The sequence below is a fragment of the Elephantulus edwardii genome, unplaced genomic scaffold, assembly GCF_000299155.1.
Source record: "Elephantulus edwardii isolate Elephantulus edwardi_28Jun2011 unplaced genomic scaffold, EleEdw1.0 scaffold00012, whole genome shotgun sequence".
NCBI classification, from domain to species: Eukaryota; Metazoa; Chordata; class Mammalia; order Macroscelidea; family Macroscelididae; genus Elephantulus; species Elephantulus edwardii.
In genome coordinates this window covers 8,052,479-8,079,659 of record NW_006399762.1, presented here as the reverse complement: position 1 = coordinate 8,079,659, position 27,181 = coordinate 8,052,479, and the positions used below count along the sequence as shown (strand labels likewise).

The 27,181-nt window shown below is 38.1% G+C and overlaps 1 protein-coding gene across 1 annotated transcript in view; it reads right to left on the bottom strand.

Moving 5' to 3' along the window:
* PDE5A (phosphodiesterase 5A, cGMP-specific) overlaps nt 1-27,181 on the bottom strand; it is a 259,248-nt gene that overhangs the window by 165,419 nt on the left and 66,648 nt on the right. The window contains exon 4 of the mRNA XM_006881059.1: nt 1,353-1,424. Within this exon, the coding sequence (XP_006881121.1) occupies nt 1,353-1,424 (72 nt within the window). The remainder of the gene's footprint in view (nt 1-1,352; nt 1,425-27,181) is intronic.

Below are 27,181 nucleotides of genomic sequence, written 5' to 3'. Positions count from 1 at the left end.
TGAAATAATCATTGATTAAAGTAAATCTTTAGTATATATGGTACTTTATTAGCAATATAAACTTATCTTGCCAAGACGTAATGAACCAGAAAATAAAGTAAATAAATTTACACAAAATTTACCCAATGATTAATTAGTTCAGTAACAAAATATAAACTCATCAGAGACCATTAGTAGAAGAAGAGACTAGATGTCTAGTACTCTGATTTAAAGAGGTACTTTCTATATTCTGAAGCAATAAAGTATGGAGCCCAACACAGGTGCCAATCCACTCTACAGCATGGAGACAAAAATAACTGTCTTGTCTGAATACTTTCCAAATTCGAAGCTCCTACTAATTTTCGGGGGGAAGCAATATAAATAGCAATGGGCTTGAGATAGGAAGTGGTCAGTGGGCTCCATGATATACATATAATGACAGATGTAATAGAAGAAATAATAAAACTCTACTGACAGAATGAAGTTATAAACAGGCTTAAGGGCTTTAGTCCCGGAAAGCCTGTCAATTGGTGTGTGGAATGTGTTCCTTCAGAGTTGGATGAGAAGAGTCATAAAATAATGTTGACCACAGTACTTTCTGAAGTTAAACTCACATCATCCAGCCTGAATTCACACCTTGGCGCCCCACCGTCTGTGTGAGAAGCTTATAAAACATTCTGAAATTTGTTCCATCAGGAAGCAACTCCAATTCTCAGCCGGGCTGGAAAACTGAACTTGAAGCAGTTCTTTGGAAGTTTGGTTGGGGTTTTTGTGTGTTTTTTAAATTTTTTTTTTAATTTCAGGTCTGATGTCTTTATAGCAGTGATGAAAGGTAAATGAGACAGTTAAAATACTCTAAGCCACCCTTTGTGTGGTCCCAACATGCACACAGCCCCACTGGTGGCTGGGCTATACAGTAGGCAGCAAGTTTCAGGTTCCTACTGGAGAAGAAGAAAACAAAGTGTCATCGAGTCAAGGCTGTATTTATTGACAGGAAAGAAAGCATTCCAACCATTTCAGGTATTTCAACAATAATGCTTTTCCATCATTAACACCTTGAAGAACAGCCAATTCTAAAGATCTATATAAAGAAAAGTAATTCCAGGAGAACTCCAACAGAGCATTTGGCTGATAACTGGAGAAGGTTGGAGGTTCAAATATACCCAAAGATGCCTTGAAGAGAAGCCTCGTGGCCCACTTCTGAACAATCAGCCACTGAAAACCCTACCATGTATAGCAGGTCTAGTAACAGACAGACATGGGGTCACTGGGACTTGAAGTCAAAGTGATAGTGGTTTTTCTATGAAAAACAATCTTTCATACCAAAACAAATTATCTTCCTCAACTGACACACCAGACTCGAGTTTTGGTACCTTTTCATCTTTTTCTGTGAAGGTTCCACCATTTCCGGATTTCTTGTTGATGGCCTGAGCTACACCAACAACCTGGTAGTATGAGAAGAAATAGATGCTTTCTTTAATTATTATTATAAATTCACCAAAGTGTGTTTACAGAAGAATTTCTAATGACATATGTTTTAAAATAATACCAGGCTATGAAAGAAAAACAAAATCTTTCAGCATTTGTTACATTGTTTTTCCTAATGAACTTTCTTGGGTCTATATTTTAGGATTTCATCCTATAGTCTGAATAAAATTACTGGTACTCACATGGTAAGTGAAAATTTCCTATAGTTTTTTTTTGGTCCCCCTCCCCAATTTCCTATAGCTTCTGTATAAAAAAGAAACACTATCTATTATATTTGAAATAAAACATATGATAAAAATAACAGTTTATATTGACTTTAAACACAATTTTTTCTTCCAAAGGGCTAAATGTTCTTTCATTGAAAACAAAACAGAAACCAGTTCTCATTCACAGATACTTAAATACAGAAAGATAACTTGGTGAAAATAATGTCACTGAACTTCTTAGACTTTGAATATTATTTCACCTTCAACAGACTCAGTGTAGAGAGAAGGCGTTATTAAAAAAACAAAACAGGAATTAATAGTCTATGTCTTATTTCAAACAGATGAGAAATACCTGGGGGAGAAATGATGCCTTAAAGAGTGTTAACCCTATCCATGAGTGAGCCTTAAGTTTCAACAAAAGATTTAACAATTCCTTAAGAGTCCTTTCAATTTTGTGCTTGAAAATGTATTTTACTTACCTATTTAGCTCTGACTGTAGTTTGAGATATACCTAAAGGCTTTAACTTACTTTGCCTCCTTTGCATTACTTACAAATTCTAAATTCTATTCTTCCTCTCCGTCTGCAATTTAATATCAGTTGCACAAGTCATTAACTACTAAATTGCTCCATTTAAAATATATTAATTCCTTAGTTTTGAATGGAAGGCTCATCATTTTTAATTCTTTAATCTTTAGATTTTGAAGAGAGCTAACAGACTTCTCTGGGTACCAACTTTTCACTACTAACTGCCTAGCAAAGCTTTTTGCCTAATGTCAAAAAATATTTTGATTGTGGATAAGCAATATAATTGATAAAAATCACTTGAGGGTCAAGGAAGTCCAATACATACCGTCCAGTTGCAGTGTCAGAATCCTTGAAAATCAGCTTTTCTAGCCATTGTGCTAGCCCTTGTTGGAGGAATGATCTCTAGCTGCCTTAACTGCAGACACATGGTCTTGCAAATAATCAAGAGCTGTGGGACCAATATTAAGAGACTGGTTTCCACACTATAAAAATGGTGATAATGGTGGTAGAGAGAAAGTGAAGAGAACCAAGGAGCTATAGTTAAAGGTTTTGCTTGCTGGATGACTGAAGGAAAAGATGACTTAGAACTGCTCCTTGGAGGCAAAGTTTCTGAAGCTTCGTCTAACATACTTTGGTCATGTTGCAAGGAGGGACCAGTACTTGGAGAAGGACATCATGGAAGGGCAACGCAGGAGAGGATGACCCTCTATGAGATGAATTGATTCAGTGACTGGGGTAATGGGGTGTCAGAGACAGTGAGATTGGCCCAGGATAGAGCAGGGTTTAGGGCTATTGTACATAGAATCGCTTTGAGTTGCAGGTGACTTGACAGCATATGACAACAACAACACAACAACAATGTGTGTGTGTGTGTGTGTGTGTATTTATACAAAATTTGGTGACATTTTATCTACAGTTTCTACTATTTGGAGATGAGCATTAGCCTTTAATGTTTCCACTTCTGTTCCATCTGGCAAACTGATCAGAAGCCCCTATTCATCGTCTCCAAATACAAACACACATTTTCTGAACATAAGATCAAGTTTTTAATGCTGTATTTAGTTCTTCCTCTGACAGTAGAGAAGGATATTTACCACTTGGTAACTTGATGGAATGGTTGCTTCCAACAGTGGGTTTTTCACCTTTTCAGGTAAACCATTATTTCCCTCACTAATGATTTTATACAATGATTTAACAGAAGATAATGTTTCAGAGATGATTAATTAGACATAATTGGTATTTTGGAAGCAGGGGTGGCATCTACTTCCTAAATAACATACCTCTGGAAACGCTATGAACTTTAATAAATGTTGATGGTTGTAGAGGGGCTCCAGGCCTTTTGTTCATTGGGTCACTATGAGTCATGCTTGACTCAAAGGCAATCAACAACAACAGTACAATTGGTATTAATAAAAAAATAGGCCAAGTTCTTTTAAGAGACTATTACTCAGAAAATTTTACCTAACATGTATATGTGCCTCTGTCCCAAAGCAATTCAATTTTAAAAACAGTACTACCTCAGGTTAAGTATTTAACATGAGGAAATACAGAAAAAAGATATGTTGAGTATTCACAGTCACATAGACAGTTAAAGGCAAAGCATTACCTAATTCTTTGAATTTCACGAACTCTGAGCAAAACTAGTACCCACCCCTTTGTCCTACTTGTGAACAAAGAAAAAAGCCTTTCCTTCTTCTATCATCTATTGCTCTTTTAAACAAATTAGTTAATTTTCTTCATGCCATGTCGCTGCTAACCATAGGTTCCTAAATATCAGCTGTCAAAGACAACATTAAGTATATGACAGATACCCTATCTGAGAGGCAAAGCTCCTAGAAATGTTAGATTCTGTATTAGAAAGTCCATTCGCTTCTGCTTACCTGCTGGGTAACTGATATGTTGGAACTTGATTCTATTTTTTTCCCCCAAAGTCACAAAGGAGCTCCCTATATTCTATTTTATCAGCATTTTCTACAACATAAATGGGTTATATATCCTCAACAGTGTCGACTGTTCTTTTAGGAATGCTCACTGGTTAAGCAGCATGGAATGTGACAGCTGGTGGTTTCAGGGGCAACTGATCATTGCCACAGTGAGCAACTTCTTCAATCAGCAGCTGCCCCAGATACTTACTGAGGCCATACATCAATCCCAATACATTTCCCCATTCCTCGTTCCATAGGATACTTACAGTAAAGATGAAAAGTGGGTGCAGAAAAGGAACAGACTTCACAGATCTCAGCTTTCCCTCTGTCCTGAGCATCTCCACACAAATGGTGGGACTCCAGACAGCCTATGACCTGAGCCACGCACCACACATCACTAAGAAAATAAGAGCTGAGCACCATGCCAGGAGTCCCTGGAGGTTTTTTAAGCTTTTACTCAACTCACTCATGAATTCAACAAGAAATCTTTTTATTCAACAAATAACTGTCCATTATATACGAAACATTAATCTACATAACAGACATAAGAGTTGTGAACATACAAGATAGGGAAGAAGAAAAAAAAAATCCCTGTCTACCTCAAAGTGACATTCGAGCCAGAGGCTTGAAAGGGAATTCTACCCTATGCTCTTTCCACACCTGTTCTACAAATGGTATCATTGGTAGGTGCCTTTGAGTAGACCACAACTTACACTGACTCTACGGACAATGTATCTGACCCTTACCCTATCCTGTGCCATCCTCATCATCTCTGATACACTCGAGGCTATAGTTCTAGTCATCGTGTCCATCCACCTTGTTGACCTTTCAAGCCCAGTAATTCAGTTTCACAAAGTATTTAAAAAGTCTAGGAATTTTGCATAACTATTTTTTGTGTGCATTCCATTATATGTTGCTGTGTTGTACTGTGTACCAATGAGTGAGAATCAATCCAAAGCTGACTCTCCAGTGGTTTTTTTCAGAGACAGTTATAATCCCATGGGAGGAAACTGCCGATAGAGGAGCTTGTGGATTTGAACCATGTGTCTTCAGGACTGCAGCACAGCTTCTTGCCCCTAGGCCACCAGAACTGTAATACATACAAATATGTCAAAATGCCCACAGCTCTACCTGTATTTGGATACACATGTACTCTCATGTTCCTTCCCACAACTATATAGTATACAATATCTACTCATGTTATCACTTAGAATTTAATATTATTATTGTTTCAAAATTGTACATATGACAGCATTTACTGCTGTTGCGATGTACCATCAAGTCGGAACCAACTCATTGCTAGCCCTCTGGTGGGTTTCAGAGGCAATTAACTACACAGGAGGAGACGGCACATCTTTCTTTTGTGGAGCAGTTGGTGGTCATTATTCCTAAATATCTTTCTGTGTCTTTACATTGGTCACATTGTACTGATTAGACTCATATTATGCACTGCATGTCCCTTAGCCAAAAAGAACGTATCTATTGGGCTTATTATTGTTATTAGGTGCACTGGAGTTGAGTATGACTTATAGTGACCCTTTAACACTACAGGGCTTAGTGAAAAGGAATTGGGTTTCCAATCCATAGGGACATGGTTCAAATCTACTAGTTTCTTTGAGGAAGAAAGATAGGTAATCTCTTCCTATGTGTTTTATTGTCTCTGAAAATCCACTGGAGTTATGGATTGGTTCAAACTCTATGGCACCTAACAACAACAATAGCAACACTTTCTAGTTATTAATTCTCTCTCCCTCTTACTCTCATCTCTGGAAAGTATCAAAGAACATTGCTATCTTAGTATAAATCTGTTCGAGACTTTCAAAATTGTTATTACAGAATACTTGTGGTTGACTTATTTCACTCAGTATAATGTTCTATAGGTTTACCTGTTTTATAAGATGGATCCTGGCTGAAAGTCAAGAATACCAGAAGAATGTCTATTTGTGCTTTATTGACTATGCAAAGGCATTTGACTGTGTGGATCATTACAAGCTATGGCTGACAGTGACAAGGATGGGAGCCATAAAACACTTAATTGTGCTCATACAAAACCTATACCTGGTCCAGGAGTCTGTTCTGGGAACACAGCAGGGGACTAATGGATGGTTTAAAATTAAGAAGAAAGTGCACCAGGGTTGTATTCTCTCTCCATACCTATTTAATCTGTATGTTGTTGTTTTTAAGTGCTGTCAAGTTGTAGATGACTCATAGCGACCTTAGGAATGAAAGACTTGAACACCTGTATAACTTTCATCATTTCTCCAAGTTCATAGAGTTTCCGGAGGCAAGCTATTTTGGAAATGGATGCCATTCCTGCTTCCAAGCTTATTTCAGTCAGGAGGCATTCCCATTGGCTTGCACCACTCAAAAGTGCCATCTGGGACCATTCTGCTGCTTCCCAATCTCCAACTGAATTTAAAAACCAAGACATGGTTATTTCAGAAGCTGGACCTTATGAAGAGGAGTGTGGCATTAGGGCTGAAGGGAGAGTCATCAATTACCTGCATTATTCAGATTACACTACCATACTTGCTCAAAGTGAGAAGGACTTGAAGCACCTGTTGCAGATCAAGGAATGCATTCTTCAGTATGGACTGCATCTCAATGTCAAGAAAACAAAAGATTCTTACCACTGGACCAATAGGCAGCACCATGATGGATGGAGAGGAGACTGAAACTGTCAAAAGCTTCATCTTGCTTGGATCCACAATTAACAATCTTGGTACCAACAGTCAGGAAATAAGGAGATGTATTACACTGGGAAAATCTGCAGTTAGGTACCTCTCCAAATTATTGAGGAGTACTGATGTTAGTTTGAGGACTAAGATGCATCTAATTTAGGCCATAGCCTTTCAACCACTTACTATGCATCTGAGAGCTGGACAATGAATAAGGATGAAAAAGAAAAAATTGATGTCTTTGAGCTGTGCTGCTGAAGAAAAGCACTGAACATCCCTTGGACGACCAAGAGAACAAGTTAGATATGTCTTGGAGAAGATGCAGCTCGAGTGTTCTTTGGAGGCAAGAATGATGAGCCTTTGCCTCACATACTCTGGACATGTTGCTAGGAGGGGCTATTATGTATCCTTGCATAATGGCAGTGTGTACTAGATCATGGGGAACTTGTTAAAGCAGTACACTGTACTCTATAGATCTCCAGTTTCAGAGTCAGTAGATCAGAGTGCATTTCTGAAAGTTCTCAGAAAATGCCAAATATTGCTATATCAAGGAGAGAAACTTTCAGAATCATAGAATTATTGATTGTTAATACTTGATGATTTTTTAATAAAAAAATCAGGATAAAATTTTGTTTCCTTGCATCTTCCTCCTCTACTATTACTACACTCTTACCAAAAATATGACTCTATTAAAAAACTGTAACATTTTTGTTTCACAAAGTTAGAGAAATATATAATATGCATAATTTGGCAGCTTGTATTATATTCAGTGTTGCATTTAGATCAATTCATAAAGAACTGGTACATTAATTTATATATAATATTGTATTTCATACCTAATTTTATCCTTTTGGTTTCTAAATGAAGAATGTTGTTTTTTTAAATTTTTTATGGGTTTACAATTATTATATCTATTATATTTTACTCATGTACATTATGTTTTATACACTCATTCATATACATTATATTTTATATAATTAATTCCCATTGATCCATGCCTCTTATCACCTCATCTTCTTAATTCCTAATTTTCTAAATTTTTTTCTTACTACTGTTAATAATATACTATGAAGTAAACATCTTTGTACAGATTGCCTTCACACATGTGTAAAAAGGTTGTGTGTGGGCAATCTTCAAAGGTATTATTAATGGTTACACTTTACCAGCAATTTACAGAATATCTTGTTAACCTCTCTTCATAATGAGCTTATCTTTGGTGGAGTTCTTTAGAAAAATTTGCAAATATATTTCTAGAAAGAGAGATTTTGTTATCTCAAGGAAATGGCTCATGTACTTGTAGCACTTAGCTAGACCCAGGTCTGGGGATCAAATATCAAAAGATGGGCTTTTGACACAGCTTCAGAGACTGGCAAATTCAAGGTTGGCAGGTAATGGAAATTGCTGGTCCAAGTCAAGAACCAATGGTGACAGGCCAATGCAAGATCTAGACTGAGCAAAAGCAAGAAAGCTCTACCAGATGTACATGCCCTCGATGACACTCCTTTTCAACTGACTGGCTGTCATAATTGGTCTTATAAAGGTGATTACATTACACAAGGTCTCATTAAAGAAAATTAGTATATTATTACATCAGATTTCATCAAGGCAATGGCTTCATTTTAAACACCAAACCAGAGAATTATATCAGGTTGACAACACAACTTAACCATGACACAGCTCTAAGTATCATCAGGCATTTTAATGTTCTCCACAAGCTGGTATAAGTTGGCCCAGACTTTTGCACTAGTTGACCAAGGGTGGAACATAGTCAACAGCATTTGCTAGGTGTCTGTGACTTAGAAGCAGGAGCAGCATCCACTTTCGAAATGGCTTGCTTTCGGAAACTCGATTCACGAACAGTGCTCAGGTCTTTCATCCAAGGAGCGCTATGAGCCATCTACGATTGGATGGCACCTAACAACAATAACAACAACGACATATAGAGAGCTACATTGGCCTAGTGGACACAAAGTTATGCTACTAAGCCCAAGGTGGATGATTTTAATCTGCAGCCCTCAGGCCTGGTTCAAATTGTTTTCCTGTCAAATATTCTTGTAGGTGGTACAGTACTGGTCTGTGCATTGCTGTACAGAGGTAACTCACGGTTGCTGTGATGCTGAACACTGGGACAGTGCTGTGCCAAACGTGGTAATGGGTACCCATGGTGGACAGTGTTGGCTGGAGCTTCCCGACTAAAACAAGCCTGGAAGCAGAAGCAGCATCCACTTCTGAAATGGCTTGCTTCCAGAAACTATGTATGAACAGTGCTCAGGCCTTTCCTTCATAGGGTCGCTATGAGTCATCTATGACTCGATGGCACCTAACAACAACAACAACAACTATGACTTAACAAGAACAATGTCCCCTTGCTCTGGTTACACAACAGCCTCTTGGTCTAGGGATAGGTTTTGCATGAGGACAATTAAATGCTCTGGGATTCCCATTCTTCTCAATAATAACATAGCTTGTTATGATCCACATATTTCAATGCCTTTGAATAGTTAATAGAACATAAATAGATATTCAGGAATTATTTACTTTCAGCCAGGATCCATCTGACAATAACAATGATACCGTTGATTCCATGCCCTCTTCTAAATTCTGCTTGAATATCTGTCAGTTCTTTATCTGTATACTGTCCAGGCCATTTTTTAATGCAGTTCAACGGTATTTTGCTTGTATATGTTATTAATGATATTGTTCGATAGTTTCCACATTCTGTTGGATCACCTTTCTTGGGAAAAGAAACAAATAGAGATTTTTCCAATCTATTGGCCAGACAGCTGTCCTCCAAATTTCCTGGCATAGACTGGTGAGTATATCCAGGGCTGCAACTGTTAACTGAAACAAGTCAATTGGTATCCCATTGATTCCTAGGGCCTTATTTTTTGCTGATGCCTTCAGTTTAGCTTCAACATCTTCCTTCATTCTCATTGGCTCCTGTTCATATGTTCATAAACTTTTTGAGATTTTTCAGTATCAATCAGTTCTTTTTAGTATAGTGACTCTGGGCATTTCCTCCATCTTCTTTTGATGTTTCCTGAGCCATTTATCATAATGCCTGTAACATCATCTTTCAATATTGCAACTAGAGATTTAAAGTTGTTTTTCAGTTGTATCAGCTGGAGAAATGCAGAGCAAGTTCTTCTCTTTGTATTCTCCAATTCAAGATCTCTGCATTTTACATTGTAGTAGTTGGTCTTCTTGGGCTGCCCTTTGAAATCTTCTGTTTTCAGTTTTTTAATTCCTTCTCGGTTTTTGTAATGACCTTCTGCTCTCTTCATAGATGTTGTTGTTGTTGTTTGATGCCGTCGAGTCGTAGATGACTCATAGTGACCCTATGAACGAACAGCCTGAGCACTATTTGTACATCGAGTTTCTGGAGGCAACTTTATAGATAATAAGCCTTAATATTATCCCATAACTCATCTGGTCTTTGATCACTGATGTTCAATGCTTCAAATTTATTCTTTTTTTCCCCCTTTAAATAAAATTTTTATTTTATACTGGTTTACTTACAAAGTTTCTATACATTGTTTTTCACGCCAGATCTTTCCATTTCTTTTACCCACTCCTCCTTCAACCCATCAAATTGTGCGACCCTAAGATTAACCACTCTCCCACTCCACCACCATGATCATCCTCACCCCTCTGCTCACACCATCCCCTGCTTGGATCCTCATACTCCTATAATAATGGTCTTAGACAGTGTTTGTTCTTATGGAACTGAGTAGCTCACTTAGCATAATGCTCTCCAGTCCCTCCCAAGTTAGGCAATAATTTACAAAATCATTACTTCTGCATGCTACATAGTATTCCATTGTGTGAATGTACCATAATTTCTCAATCCACTTCATTTTGTTTGGACTTTTCCCCTTCTGTGTTGCCTGTACACCTTTAACAATTTTAACACTTTCAATTTTTGTTTTGAATTTCCTGGCATTTGTGAATAAGGATTAAAATCTAAGTTTGACTTTTCTTAAAAATATGACCGACTAGATTGTTTAATTTGGTTGTGCTTTATTGTCTCCATTCATCTACTATTTATCTGAAGAGAGTGTCTATGCCCATGACTAGGGGATAAGATAAGATTATAAAAGAATTAGATGATCTCAGGTTGTTTTTACAGCCTGGCTGGCTAGGAAAAGGCAGTCAAGTTGAAGGAAACATGGGATGCTGCAAGATCTAAAGAGCAGAGCCATAAGGAGAACTAACATCAGGCAATGAGTAGGGCCTCTAACACTGTTAACATATCTAGTTTCAGTCAACAGAAAAAAAAAATCATAATGGTAACAGTTTGCCATTACAAAAATAGGAAGGAGAGTGCTATGTGACAAATACTTTGCATTCTTACAACTAACAGGCACTCTGCTTACTCATTTAATCTTTAATACGATCCTGTTAGAAGATATTTTTCTTGTCACTTTGTCAGAGGAAACTGAAGTTCAGAGAGGTTTAATATCTATCTAGCCCAACGATGTGCAGATCCAGATACACTGCATGTTTGGGTGTGAAGCATATGGGGTCTTTCTGTTGCTTCCTGTTCCCGTCAGGAAAACCAAAAGCAGCTCTAGCATAAAACATAAGATTCTTAAGCATTATCCCTTTAGACTGAAGGAAAAATGAGGGTTGTCCAGTACATACCAAGGCTCATTCTTTATATCCCACAATCCCATAAGTATCCTTATCTTGTTTATGCATATTTTCCTAAAAGGAAACAAGCAATTTCTAAACTATAAGAAGCGAAAACAAACTCAAATTGTGGCTTCTCAAAGTTCAGTTTTCCTTTATTTGGATCCTAAATCTTATGAAAAAAATATGTAGTAAATAACTTTTTTGTAATATATTTTTAAAAAGAAAACACCCCAAAACCTTACATTTCGGGGCAAATGGATTATACTGTCATCTTCTGAGTAAGTCAATTCTTCAAGGAACAGTAAAACTAATTGATGGTCACAGAAACTGTTGTCAAGTGTTGGCTATGAGTGGTGATTAATGACTGAGTGCTGAACATGTTCTTTATCTTCATTACTTTTGTCACATAGGTAAGTACAATAAGTGTCTAAACAATGAAAATTCATTGTAATCAAACTGGAACTGATTCATAGCTGACCCTCCAGCAGGTTTTGAGAGGGTGTAAATCCCTTGAGTAGTAAATGCCCATCTTCCTCTGTGGAACAGCTCGGAGATTCAAACCTGTAGCCTTTCTCTGGCAGCACAACTCTTTACCCACTAGATTACTGGTCAAATCTTATCTAAAGGTGAAATAGAGAGAATAGAGAGAGGCTTAAGACTCACTCCCCACAATGATTCTTATTGTCATGCACTGTCACCGATAAAACTTGATTCCTACCATTCCTTAGATTATTTATCCATTCTTGTCTAGTTCTGCACACTAGTCCGTGACATTAAAGGGTGCCATAAATATGAAATAAATTTAATTAAAATGTACAATAAAATCTATGCATTTTACTATATGTAAAATTTAACTAAATGTTTAAAAAAGGAATTTTTTTAAAAGTGAACTTATAATTATTGCTGGTATGTGAGTATGTGCTGAGTTCCCAGCTGTCTGAGTAACCGTGAACCATGCTGAGTTCTTGAACTTTTGCTCTGTGCTATTGGCAGGGTGGATATTTCTCCAGATGGACCAAGGCAAGTCCAGCTGCTGGGGGTCAAGAGCTGTCCTGCCCCAGGAATATTCATGGGAGTGGAGCCAATCTAACACAGAGCTCCTGCCAGACAAGGAGATGTTGGGCATAATTCTTGATCCTAGTGTTTATTCTCTCTCTGCAGAATAAAAATTCCTCTTCCCTGCCAAGTACTTAGCTTTCTGCCACACTGGCTTTTAAGCAATGGTGTAAAAGTCTTAAGGGGCAGTGAAGGTGGTGGTTCAGTGGTAAAATCGCTACCTTCCATATGAGAAAACTGGGTTTCATTTGCAGCTAATGTACTTCAATGCGGTGACCATCAATCTATCAGCTGAGATTTGTGTGTTGTTCTTGGGTAGCTGTGGTTGCAGTCTATAGCGAGTGGCACTTCTAACATAAAGACTGCACATATCAGGCGTTTTGAACCCACCAGCAGCTCCCTGGGATAAAGTCTCCTCTCACTGTGGTTTATAGCCTCGGAAACTTGATGGAGGGTCACCACGAGTTGTGGCCATCTTGTCAGCACCTAACAACAACATGATGCTGTGAACAGGTATGAGCAGAGCTTCCAGACTCAGAGAGACAAGAAAGAAAGGTCTGGCAATCTACTTCTGAAAATTAGCCCGTGGCAACACTTTGGATCACAACAGTCCAATTCTGTTGTCCATGGAATCAGGAGTCAGCTTGACAGCACTAACAACAACACAAAGTCTTCAACTTAGGGAGTGAGACGCAGAAATGAAATATTTAAACTAAACAGTACATAGCCATTGTGAGCAGTCTCCTTATAAGTTCTTTACAAGCTGCCAGAGACACAGAGGTTACATAGCAGAAGCCTGCCCTCTTTCCCATGGCAGGCTACATTCCTGTTTATGGCTGCTGTTTAACTTTCCATTCTTCCACTTGTCTGGCCTTGCAAGGGTTTTTAAAGGGAAACGCTAACATTCTCTGAATACCAAGTAGGTGCTAGTATGACTATCGAAATCACCCTACATATTCGTATTTCATATTGAAACTTCAGAGCCAAGTCTCCTAAGGCACAGATAAGCAAAGAAACTTGCTCAGAGAAACACTGCTTCTATGCTAGCACTGAAGGTTGAACCATTTTTGCTTCCATGTTGGAGATGATTCTTTCACTCTCTGCCTCTGCCTAATTAGGAGTAAGTCCAAAGAAGTAATAAAAAAAAAGGGCGTATTCACTATATATTGTACAAACCATTCTGAGTATCAGAATAATTACACCACTGTCTCTGTTCACCTTTACACAAGATACTGCCAAAAATTACTTCAGAGCCTTGGATCCACTTAACAACTGAGATTTGTTTTAAGGGTGGCACCCTGCATTCTGCCAGGTGCTGGCCTGAGAGCACAGGCTCACTGTGGGCAGTCTTGTTGGATTTGGACTCCGTCAAGGCAGGGTAAGTGTGTTCCAGGAGTGCCAGACCTTCTCCTAGCCTGAGCTGCTATAACCTGGCACACACTAGGCTAATAAAGCAGCTTCCACTAATGACAGGGTAAAGGGGTGTATCTATCATGTGTATCTATTACAAAGAGAAGAGAAACACACAAGAGGGAAATTGGAAGAATCTGTTCTCGAAATCAACGTATTCAAATTTTGTAAATAAACTAGCATTAAAAAATGTAATGTACCAAAACACATAACAAGCTAAATGTGATTTTTAAATTTAATTTATTAATAAAAGGGATGAATATAAGCCTTGCTTACATAGAATTGAACTGCATGCTCACATCCCTGCTACTATCAGGAGAAGGTCAACAGCAATATGATCAACCAGGAAAGGTGATCACATACAGCAGTGGTGTGAACACGTGAATGAGCGGGAACACAGGATAGAACAATCCAGGAAGTCAACACGCAGCACGTCAGATGGTGACTGAGGGCTTATTTGCTATAGGGAAAGCTAAGTAGGAAAGATGGCTAACAATCACTTTTCAGTAAAGATGGCCAAAGAAAGACTGAGATGTCATCTGAACAATAGAAGGAATGAGCTAAGTGTAGAGAAGAGAACTCCAGACAGAAGAAACAGCAAATGTCAATACCTGGGGCGGATCTTGCCTAATTTGTTGAGAGACAATAAGATGATCAGTCAGTCCTGTGCTAGACGGAGCAAGATGCAGATAACAAAAGGTGAAGTCAATCAGGTACAGCAGAAGCCAAATCACATTAGACTTTATGAACCATTATTACAGAGTGAGGTGAAAAAGCTCTGGAGAAATTTACAAAATTTTGTCATTGGAAAGAGTGATAAAACTTGATAAAATTTGAGTTGAGGTTAGACTGTCAAGAAATAAAGCTTAAAACAAACCAATTAACTTTGTCTCTGTAGAGAATTAAGCTGCTAAACCAAAGGCCATACGTTTCTGGCAGTTCAAACTTACTAGCAACTATTTGGGAGAAAGAGAAGCTCCTCCCATGTGATTAACAGCCTCAGAAATCTGGATGGTTAGCTATGAGTTGGTTCTGATCTGCTAGCTCTGAGTTTTACAATAACTGAGGGGATCAGGATAGTAAGCAGTGACGGGGGGTGGGGTGGAAAGTGAACAGTACACGCTGATGAAGTGGGTGTCTACTGGAAAAGTATAAAAAAGAGCAAATGGTGACCCAAAGGCATATAGCCTGGATGGCTGGAATAATGGAGAAGTTGTTACCTGGAGAAGCAGGTTCAGTGGGGAAGGAAGTGCGGAGTTGGGTTTATGATGTCACATTAGACAGTGACCACAATAACAGGGTTGAGCACCATACAGATTGTGACGATGATGCAGAATAGGACAAACTTCCAATCAGTGTTCTAGGAGTCATAGTCTACTTGATGGCATCTAATAATAACACTAGACATAGAGAAACCAAGTAAGCAGTGGGATGTGTTAAAGATGTAAGCAGAGATGCAATATAAATTTGGTCAGCACCAAATAATACCCCTAAAGTTAACAGGTCCAAATGTGCAGATGTGCTTAGGAATGTTGAGATCATCCTAGATGACCAGGCAGGCTCTAAACTCTATCACTTCTCTCTCTCTCATTGTCATCAACTTGAAACTAATAGCTGACCCTCCAGTGGGATTTGCAAGGCTATAAACTACAGGGGGGGGGGGTGGAAATGCCTATCTTCTTCCAAGGAGCTGAGGACAGATTCAAACCAAAGAGTGCCACCTTTGGATTAACAGTGCAATTCCCTGTGGACCACACTAATCTGTCCATTTTATAGGCAAGCAAATATGGTATCAAAATAAGAGATACACATTTTTCTCTGCTCTCGGTTCATCAGTGAAAGCTAATAGTAAAGGTACAGAAAGATTGGCAAAAATTCACTAATCAGTATTTCCTGTCAACAGTAAGAGGCAAAGCACTCAACACTACTTTGTAAACTGTCATCTCATGGACAATATTTGTCATAAATATTGAAGTCTTTTAATTCTTGAATTATTTGTCACATTCAAAAGGGACAGGCATATTCCTGTTTTTCTTCTCAGTCTTCCTCTTTTAATTCTCTACTTCCAGTTTTTCCTTTTACTCGTGCCAATCTTGAAAAGCACACAAATCAACTCACTCCTTTTTTTCAATGCTAGTCTATGTTGCTTCTGGTCATTGATATTTTTTAAGTACATGAAAGTTGGACATGTTGTAAGGAGGGACAGGTCCTTGGAGAGGGACATAATACTTGGGAGGGTGGAGGGACTGCACAGGAGAGGAAGACCCTCTATGAGGTGGACTGACTCAGTGACTGGGGTAATCGGGATGGGTGTGTCAGAGACAGTGCGATTGGCACGGGACAGAGCAGAGTTTAGGGCTGTTGTACATAGGGTCGCTATGAGTGGCAAGCAACTCGACAGCACCTAACAATAACAACATGAAAGTTGGTGAAATCATTAAGAAGAGTTCCTCTTTAATAATATGGTCAATAGTAATCAAAGAAAATCTTTATTCTCTTCTGATATTTTTAAAATACCTCCATAGAATATGGCAATAACGACAGTGTGCAAGTTTGGCGATGAGGTCATATGTCTCATCTCCAGCACTGCTGGTTCCTTCTCGCTTACTTTCTCCTGAATCACTCACTCAGGGGGAAGTTAACTGTCATGTTGTGAGGCCACTCAAGCAATTTATGGAGAAGTCCACATGGCAAGGAAGTAAGGCCTCCTGCCAGTAACCACCTAGATGAGCTCCTGTGGAAGTAGACGCTCATGCGCAAGTCAAATAGCTTTTGTCTCATCCTGCTTGCAGCCAGAAGAGAAACCTGCGCCAGACCACCCAGCTTGATAAGCTGGTCCTGATAAAATTCCTGAAGCACAAAAACTGCGAAACAAAAAAGTGTGTATTATTTCAAACCACCAAGTTAAGGGATAATTTTCTAGTACGTAAAAGACAGCCAATAGAGCACGCGTGATTGCCAAATAATTTGTAATAATCAAATATGGAAGTCTAAACAAATTACACTATTATGAACTGATGCAAAAACTAATCAAAAGTTTTATAAAGCTATTATCACTTGCTCTTTCTTTTAATTTAGTCTATAATATTAATTTCTACTCAGATGTAAAAAAAATAAGTAGAGATTTTAAGATGAGGGCTTTATAAGAAGTAATATAGACTATTTCACAATTTATAAAATGTTGACATATGCAAACATCTACATTCCTTTATTAAGAATGGAGATTATTACTTGATGCCATACAACAAGAAATAAAAAGAACTGAGATTATGTAGCTAAAAATGTTCTATGAAGTAATATAGACTATTGCACAATTTATAGAACATTTTTAATAAAATAATAATATAGAACAGTTAATAATATAGAACAGTTCTTAACAAAGGAATATGTTTGCCTATGTATCTTGTAAGAAGAATAATTCCACTGACAATCACTTTAAGAAAGCAAGAAGCTCATCAAAATTATTTGATCGTAATCACAATTTATTCAAGGGTCTAAGTACGTGGCTCAGACACTATAAAAAGAGTTTGTATCTGTACCTTGTTCCAGACCTCTAACAGTCATTATCAGGACTTATAAAAAAAAAATCATCAAAATTAAATTTGTAAATGATCTATTAAAGTGAAAATAAATATAAGAATGGTATATTCTGGAAGTATCAATGAGGAAAAATTCTTACATTGAATAAAATATAACATTCGGCATTAATCAAATTTTCTGAGCAGTAAACATAGGACACCATGTGCAGATACTCTACCGTTCATTCTCTAGGCCAGTATTTAGGAAACTCTAGTGCCACAGTCTGCAGGGAGTTGTTCTGCTACACCAAATATGGCACTTTTCTAGTGGTCTTGTTCATTCAGCAGCTCCACAGGACAAAGACGGACAATCTTTTCCCATGTGATTTACAGCCCCAACAGCCTGCTGGAGGGTCATCAGTTATGAGGCGGTTCAAACTGCGCAGTAATGAACGAGTGAGTGGGATCCTTGGTAAAGCCTCAGAAATGTATCAATACTATGCTTTTCATACCCTGCTCTTCAGAAAGGATTTCCCCCCCCCCTTGGAAAAATGGTTCCTACCTTCTTCATGAATTATATATATTATTAAAAGGACAATGTCAGGAAGGAAAAAAAAAGATCACCATCGTGACATAACAAACCAAAACAAATGGAAAAGTCAAACAGCTTTGTTTTCAAAATTAAATTGCAAGAAAGAATACCACAAAGGAATAAATGCAGTGAACAATTTCTAAGTCTAAAACATACACACACTCAGTTCTCTAAGACAAACAGGCTAACCAACAATCTGCAATTAAACTCTATTTTCATCTAGTTTGACTTAGAATTGAAGGGTTATGCATGAAGTTAGAAAGTTTCACTATTTTTATTTGTCAAATTTAGGAAAATCCTAGTCTGTACTGTGAGCATAAAATCATATATAAGGTTATACCATGCCTCCACCATATCATTTAACTGAATACCACAGGAAATGTTTATATACTGCTAGCTGCTTTTCTTAAAACTGAAGATAAACACAATAAAGTTCAGGTGTAGTCTAGTTGCCTTCCTGTACATCACCTCCTTTGAACTTCTGCATTGAGTTCTGAACTCATTTGAGACTTATCTTGTTATTCCTATTTTATTTTTGCTGTACTAAACCTACCTCTCCAGGCTGTTATTTTTTAAAACAGCAACTACACCTCCTTGCTTTTATATTTTTTAATATTCTAGCTGCTTAGATCATTGTACTGCATACTGTAACGATTCAATAATAATTTTTGAAAAAAACATAACACATAGGGGACATGATAAATAAGAAAATGCAAGACTATGGTTATCATTTTCTTTCTAAAAATACACTTGTTTAGTATTTAAAAGGCAATGAAAAGGTGGAAAATCATCACCAACAGAATATCAACTACAAGTCAAATGGAAACTGTAAAACACTTCTGTATTTATAACAAGACTACAAGAAAAACATTGCACGCAACAAGTACAATAAATAATTCCCAACAATTTGGGGAAATGAATGAGAATAAATAAATGTGTATTTTTAAATTAATAGGAGCAGTTATATCAATTCTAAAAAAGAGTTTTGCTTGTATAATGCAGTCTGAATTACACATTTGATTCTATTAAGGACTTATTTTCCCCCTAAGTAAGATTTAAATATTGATTTTGTTTAGACATGAAGTCTAACTCAAAGCATCCAACAGAAACTTCACTAAATAAACTGCTATTTAAAAAAATCTATTCATAATTTTGTTTCAACTGAAAAAGAAATTTAAGTGGCTAACAGTGGACTTGATTGTGCAGTCATCACAAATATAAAATTGACTATGCAAAAACATTGGACTATGTAGATCACAATTGTGGCTAACTTTGAAAAGAATGAGAAACCTAGAACATTTGATTGTGCTCATGTTAAAACTATACTTGGGCCAAGAAGTAATCCTCAGAACAGAGCAAGAAAACAATGTATGGTTCAAAATCAGGAAAAGAATAATATGTCAGGGATGTGTCCTGTCTCCAGACCTTTTGAATCTATATGCAAAACAGATCATTCAAGAAGTTGGACTTTATGAGGAGGAATGTGGCATCAGGTTTGGAGGAATACTATCAACAACCTGCATTAATGCAGATGACACATCTGAGGAGGACCTACAGCAGTTGCCTCAGAAGGTCAAGGATTACAGTGCTCAATATAGATTGTAGCTCAATGTCAAGAAAATAATGCTTCTCACCAAGGTCCACTGGCAGCACTATGACAGATGGAGAAGAGACTGGGATTGCTAATAATTTCAGCTTCCTTGTTTCCACAATCAACACTGTTGGCACCAACAGTCAGGAAATCAAAAGACAAATTGCATTAGGAAAATCTGCTGTCAGGGACCTCTCCAGAGTGCTAAAAAGCAACGATGTCACTCTAGAAACACTATAGTGTGATCTGAGTCATGGTCTTTGTAATTACTTGCTATGCATCAGAGAGCTTGAAAATCACTAAGAATGACAGAAGAAGAATCGATGCCTTTGAGTTGTGCTGGAGAAGAGTACTGAGCAGTCCATGGACTGCCAAGAGAACAAACAGGTATGTCCTGCAGAGGGTGAAAACATTTTGCTCCTTGGAGGCAAAGATTTTGAAGCTCTAACTCACATTCTTTGGTCATGTTGCCAGGAGGGACCAGAGTCCTTGGAGAAGGACATCATGCTTGCAAAGGTGGAGGGAAAGCACAATAGAGGAAGACTGTGGATGAGACGGACTGACACAGTAATGGGTAATGAGGGTATGTGTGCTGGAGTCAGGGAGTTTGGCTCAGTATGGGCCAAGGTTTGGAGCTACTATACAAAGGATCACTATGAGTTGCACGTGACTCAATAGTACATAACAACAACAAAAGCATTAACAATATAAAGTTGCTCATTCCCCCAAACATGAACTCAAGATCCATTAAGCACAAACTCCTCACCTTACCCCCTGCCCCTTCTCCAGTTCTCAGTAACCACTTTTGTTCCTATGCATTGCCCATTCTAGATACATCATGAAAGTGGGATCATATGCTAATGCCTTTAATGTCTGTTTTATTTCACATAGAATAACGTTTTTAAGGTTCATGTTGAAGCATGTATCAGAACTTCCTTTCTCCTATGGCTGGACAATAATCCAGTGCATGTATGTACCACACTTTGTATATCCATTCATCTGTGGATAGACAGTCATGTGGTTCCTATCTTTAGCTATGTGAATCTTGGAATAAACCAGTGTCTTTAGAGTTTTGTTTGGTTTTTGGTGAAGAAAGATGTAAAGAACTAAATAATCCTCTAAGTTAACTCCTTATTAATTCTATAATGAACATAAACTGTCTATATTGTTGTATTTATGCCCCAGAATTACAAGTATATCATTACATATAGTAAAATAAAGTCAAAATTATGAAAAAGAAAGGGGAAAAGAACTCTGGATCTAAATGAGACTCCTATTTAATAATTTGTGTTTAGCTCAAACTTAAAGAGAACAAGTGTTTTCTATTTCATAGTTAAAGACATGATGAGATATAATCTTCTATTTACACAGAACTTTCAGAGAAATTGTTTTATTTCATACTGTCCTGCTTTTTATACCCTACCTTCCTCCTCCAAATAATTTACAAAGAAAATTCACCAGGGATTCAGTAACAAATAAAGGATCTGAATAAGGGTTCTGAAACTAGGATCTGTTACACTGGTGCAGCCCCTATAAATAAAAAGGAACATTCATTTCCTCCATGTCATTTAATGAGCAATACTTCAGGGAGGGCAGCATTGCAGAAATAGGCCATCTGAGCACAGAAGGAAAGAGCTGAATTTCCAGCACCGAGGGAAAGAGCTGAGGTCCCTGCACTTCTTTACTAAACACAAAAGACTCCTTTGTGGTTATAGAAATAGCTAATATAAGTGACAAAATTAAAAACCAGTCCATATGCCCAAGTCTGAAACATCAAAACAGAACCACAAACTATCTTCTAGTCTGAAAGAAACTGCACTCATGCACTCACTCACTCACTCACTCACTCACATTGCCTTGGAACTGGAACCAACTCACAGCAGACCCTCCAACAGATTTTTAGAGGCTATACATCGTGTGCGAGAAGACTGCTTATCTTTCTCCCATGGAGCAGCTGATGAATATGAACTGCCAGAGAGACAACACCTTTGAGTTGGCAGTACTGTTCCATATGCATTAGGTCACCAAAACTCCCTAGAAATGGAACAGAAACCTTAACAACTACCTTATTTATGCCCAAATTCTGGTAACCATCATGGCTCTCCTCCGAGCACACTCTCAAGATTAATGTGGCACACAAAACGTACTCTTCCTTTTGCTTACTTCATTAGTTCTTCCTAAATCATTGTGGAAGCTGAGATTATGATCCTTCTTTCACTGTTTTGTTGCTGTTATTTGTTTTCTTTTTTAAGAGTCTGTAAGTAGAGCGCTTTAAACACAAACTTTGACATTACCAGTAGTTAACTTCAAAAAGTACATTAGTCTCCTTGTTCCTACCGTCAAGCCTACATCTCCTTTCCATATTAAATACAAGTGTATCAGAATAAGGAAGGTCAGCAAGAAGTTGGTGTGTATTTGTTTGGTTTTTTATTTCCATTCATTCATTGTTGCACTTTTCTCCCCTCCCAACCCTACCCCCAGCAAGAAGTTTTTTTAAAAATTGTGTTTTACAGTATTTGTCCTTATAAGACTGAGTTAGTTCACTTAGCATAATGCTCTCCAGTCTCTCCTATGTTAGGCAATAATTTACAAAATCATTGCTCCTGCATGCTGCATAGTATTCCATTTTTGTTCAGGTACCATAATTTCTCAATCCATTCCATTGTGGTTGGGCATTTGGGCTGTTTCCATTTTCTTGTAATGTTGAATAATGAAACTATAAATATTGGTGTACACATCTCTGTGCCTCAGGGCTCATTTTCTCAGGGTACATTCTAAGCAGTGGGATAGCTGGGTCATATGGTGTATCTATCTTCAACTTCTTGATGAAATGCCAAACTGCCTTCCAGAATGGTTGTACTATTTTACAATGCCACCAACAGTGTATGAGAGTTCCTATCTCCTTTGTGTCTAGGACTTCTCCTCTTAGTTTCTAGCCTGGGAATAATAACAGGAGTGGCCACTGCCATTAAAGGCCTAGGCATCTCCCTAGAGAAATTCCAGCATCCCTCAAAATCTCTCCAAGAGACACTAGATGATATTGCTACTCAGCTTACTGCAGTCCAAAAACTCAATTGATTTCCTCATGGCAGTTTATTACAAAATAAAGGACTTAACCTGTTAACTACATAAAAAAAAAAAGTAGTCTCTGCCTGTTTAAAAGAAGACTGCTGTTTTGTAAAGTAATGGCCTTAAATAGATAATCAGGAACCTAGTGGCAACCAGGAATTCCCCCTCGGGTGTTCCCTTTCTAATTATTCTTTTTATAACTCTTGCTCTCTGTTTTGTAAATCTTTTCCAGAAATTTTTAATAAAACTGCCTCAACTTTCCCAACAGGATGTTGTTCTCCAAGGTCTGATCCCTCTTGACAACACATTCAGTTATGTGAGATGAAGTATCCTTATCCTTGCCCAAAAGGATCACTCTGGTTGCACTACCTCCAAGACAAATTTGTTTGTTCTTTTGAAATTCCACACATAGGATATGCAGTACCCTTCTCCAACAATACAACTCAAAGGCATTGATTCTTCTGTTACCTTTATTCATGGTCTAATTTTCAGATGCACAGGAAAGAACTGAAAATAGTGTGACTTGCATTAGGCACACTTTAGTCTTTAAACTGACATTCTTGCTCTTTAATATTCTTCTTCCCTGCCCCCTCTCAATTCTCTCTTCTCTTTGAAAAGTAAAAGAAAAATTCTCTCATTGTTATACAATCCCTCCCCCAAAGTCCACTCCACTATGAAGCCTTCATTTTGGACTCCTGTCACGACAATCAACAACAGATTTTCCTAACGCAACACGTCTTTTGATTTCTTGACTACTGCTACTATGGGTGTTGACTGTGGATTCAAATAAAATGGCATTCTTCACTTCAGTCCTTTCTCCTACGATGATAGTGCCAATGGTGAGGAATTTTGTTTTCTGGACGCTGTGACGTAATCCATACTGAAAGCAGTATAGTCTTTGATTCTCTGCAGTAAGTGCTTAATGTTGTCTTTGCTCTCTCCAAGCAAAGCTGTGTCATTTGCATAATGCAGACTGTTGATGAGTCTTCCTCCAATAATCCTGATGCCATATTCTTTAGATGTCCAGCTTCTCAAATGATTTGCTTAGCATATTTTTGAATAGGTATGAGAAATACTGCAATCCTAATGCTCACTTTTCTTAATTTTAAACCTTGCACTGTTCCTTTGTTTTGTTCATACAAGTGCTTCTTGGTCTGCACATACATTTTGGTTGAGTATAATAAAGTATTCTGGGATTCTCATTCTTCTCAATGTTATCCATAATTTGTTATGACTATTTATACAACCTCATGCCTCAGCATAATCAATAAAATGCAAGTAAACATCTTCCTGCTATTTTCTGTTTTCATCCCAGATCCACCTGACATATTCCTTATTTCACAGCCTCTTTAGAACCAGATTGATTTTCAGGAAGTTCCTTGCTGATATACTTGGTCCAGTCATTTTTTAAATTACCTTCAAAAAGATTTTTACTTGCATGTGAAATTAATGATATTGCTCAATAATTTCCATACAATATTGAATCCTTTTTTAAAAAAATATAGGAACAAATATGGATTTTTTACATTCAGTTGGTCAGGCAGCTACTGCCCAAATTTCTTGACATATATATGGTAGTGAGCGTGCATAGGGAAGAATCTATTTGTTGAAATAACTCGATTTCCTAGGCACTTAAACTTTTGCCAATGTTGTCAACGTAGCTTGAACTCCTCCCTTCCTTACCATATGATCATAACCTACTTACTGGAAGGGTTCTGTGTCAACAAATTCCTTTTGGTATGTTGTTGTTGTTATGTGCCATCGAGTCGTTTGCAACTCATAGCGACCCTATGTACAACAGCCCTAAACCCTACTCTATCCTGTGCCAATGACATTGCATCTGACACACCCATCCCGATTACCCCAGTCACTGAATCAATCCACCTCATACAGGGTCTTCCCGTCCTGCGCTGTCCCTCTACCCTACCAAGCATGATGTCCCTCTCCAAGGACCGCTTCCTCCTTACAACATGTCCAAAGTATGTCAGACGAAGCCTCAGAATCCTTGCCTCCAAGGAGTAGCCTGGTTTAACCCTCTCTAGGATGAATCTGTTTGTTTTCTTGGCAGTCCATGGTACATTCAATACTCTTCTCCAGCACCACAGCTCAAAGGCATAAATTCTCCTTCTATCCTCCCTAGTCACTTTCCAACTCTCTGATGCATAACAAGTGATTGCAAAAACCATGGCCTGTATCAGGCGCACCTTAGTCTCCAGAGAGACACTGTTGCTCTTGAGTACTTTAGAGAGGTCCCTAACCGCAGACTTTCCCATCGCAATACATTTTTTTTATTTCCTGGCTGCTGGTGCCAGGAGTGTTGACTGTGGAGCCGAGCAAACTGAAGCTGTGAACACTCTCAATCTCTTCGCCATCCACCCTGATGCTACCAACTGGTCCAGTAGTGAGAATTTTTGTCTTCTTGACATTGAGCCTCAGTCCATACTGAAGGCTGCAGTCCTTGACCCTCTGCAGTAAGTGCAAGAGGTCCTACTCAGTTTCAGCGAGCAGGGTTGTGTCATCTGCATAACACAGATTGTTGATAGATCTTCCACCAATCCTAACGCCACACTTCTCTTCATAGAGCCCAGCCTCTCGGATAGTCTGCTCTGCATACAGTTTGAAAAGGTATGGAGATAGGACACATCCCTGGCGTACACCCTTCCCAATTTTGAACCATGCAGTGTTGCCCTGCTCTGTTCTGATGACTGCCTGTTGGTATAGCCACTCTAATTCCTCTCCAAGAGAAATACATCCGAATTGACAAAATACATCCAAATTGACAAAAATCAGGAAACAATTTCAATGCTTATCAACTAGTGAATGAATATCTATAATGTAGGATAGCCATAAGACAGAGTAAACTGCTCAACTATTAATAGAAACAAGCAATAACATGTATGAATAACAAAGCATCATAATAAATGAAAACAACTAGACATCAAAGACTATGATTTCATAGATTAAATTTGTATTGTATAGATACAATATTCAAGAAAAGGCAAAATATCAGTGACAAAAGCAGATTTGAGATTATAGAGTTGAGGATTGAGACAGAAGAGAAACTGAGAAAGGATACAATAGCAAATTATTGGAGGTGACAGAAATGCTCCGTATCTTGACTATAGTGGTAGTTACATGATTAAATAGATATTTATAAAATGCTACCAAATATATTGTTCACAGCTTCAGTTTTCTTGGCTCCATGGTCAACACTCTCAGCACCAGCAGCCAGGAAATTAGAAGATGTATTGCCATGGGAAAGTCTGCTGTTAGGGACCTCTCCAAAGTACTGAAGAGCTATGGTGTCTCTTTGGAGACCAAGGTGCGTCTCATACAGGCCATGGTCTTTGCAATCACTTGTTATGCATCAGAGAGTTGGAAAATGACTAAGGAGGACAGAAGGAGAATTGATGCCTTTGAGCTTAGGTGCTGGAGAAGAGTATTGAGGGTACCATGGACTGCTAGGAAAACAAACAAATTCATCCTGGAAAGGGTCGAACAGGGCTGCTCTTTGGAGGCAAGAATTCTAAGGCTCCATCTAACATACTTTGGACATGCTGCAAGGAGGGACAGGTCCTTGAAGAAGGACATCATGCTTGGTAGGGTGGAGGGATAGCGCAGGAGTGGAAGGCCCCCTATGGGGTGGATTGATTCAGTGATTGGGGTAATAGGGATGGGTGTGTCAGAGATTGTGCGATTGGCACAAGACAGAGCAGGGTTTAGGGCTCTGTACAGAGGGTCGCTATGAGTCACAAACGACTCACTGGCACATAACAACAACAACAACAACAACCTATGGTCAACTGATTTTTGACAAGGAGATGAAAACAGTTAAGTGGGAAAATAACAGACTTTTGAACAAACAGTGCTGGCAAAATTGGAAAACTATCTGCAGGAAACTCAAGTGAAATCCACACCTCACTCCGTACACAAAAACCAACTCAAGGTGGATCATGGACCTAGGACTAAAACCAAGGACTATAAAATTCATTAAAGAAAAGCTTGGAAGAACTCTAAACATCCTAATCCACAACATCAAAAGTCTGTTAAGAATCCTGAAAAATCTACAACCAGGATAGGACAAAACAGATGAATGGGACCTTCTAAGAATCAAATCCCTATGCATGTCCAAAATCTTCTCCAACAAGGCAAAAATGGAAGCCACAGACTGGGAAAAGGTATTTGGTAATGACATGTCAGATAAGGGACTTTTATCTAGAATTTATGAAATACTTGAGCACTACAACAAGATAAAGGTAAACAACCAATTGAAAAATGGGCACAGGATATGAACAGACACTTCACCAAGGAAGACATTCAGATGGCCTACAAATACATGAGGAAATGTTCAAAATTCTTAGCTCTGAGAGAGATGCAAATCAAAACAACTATGAGATATCATCTCACCCCAGTAAAAATAGCAAAATTTAACAGAACAGCAAGCAACAAATGCTGGTGAGGTTGTCGAGAAACTGGAACCCTTATTCCCTGTTGGTGGGAGTATAAAA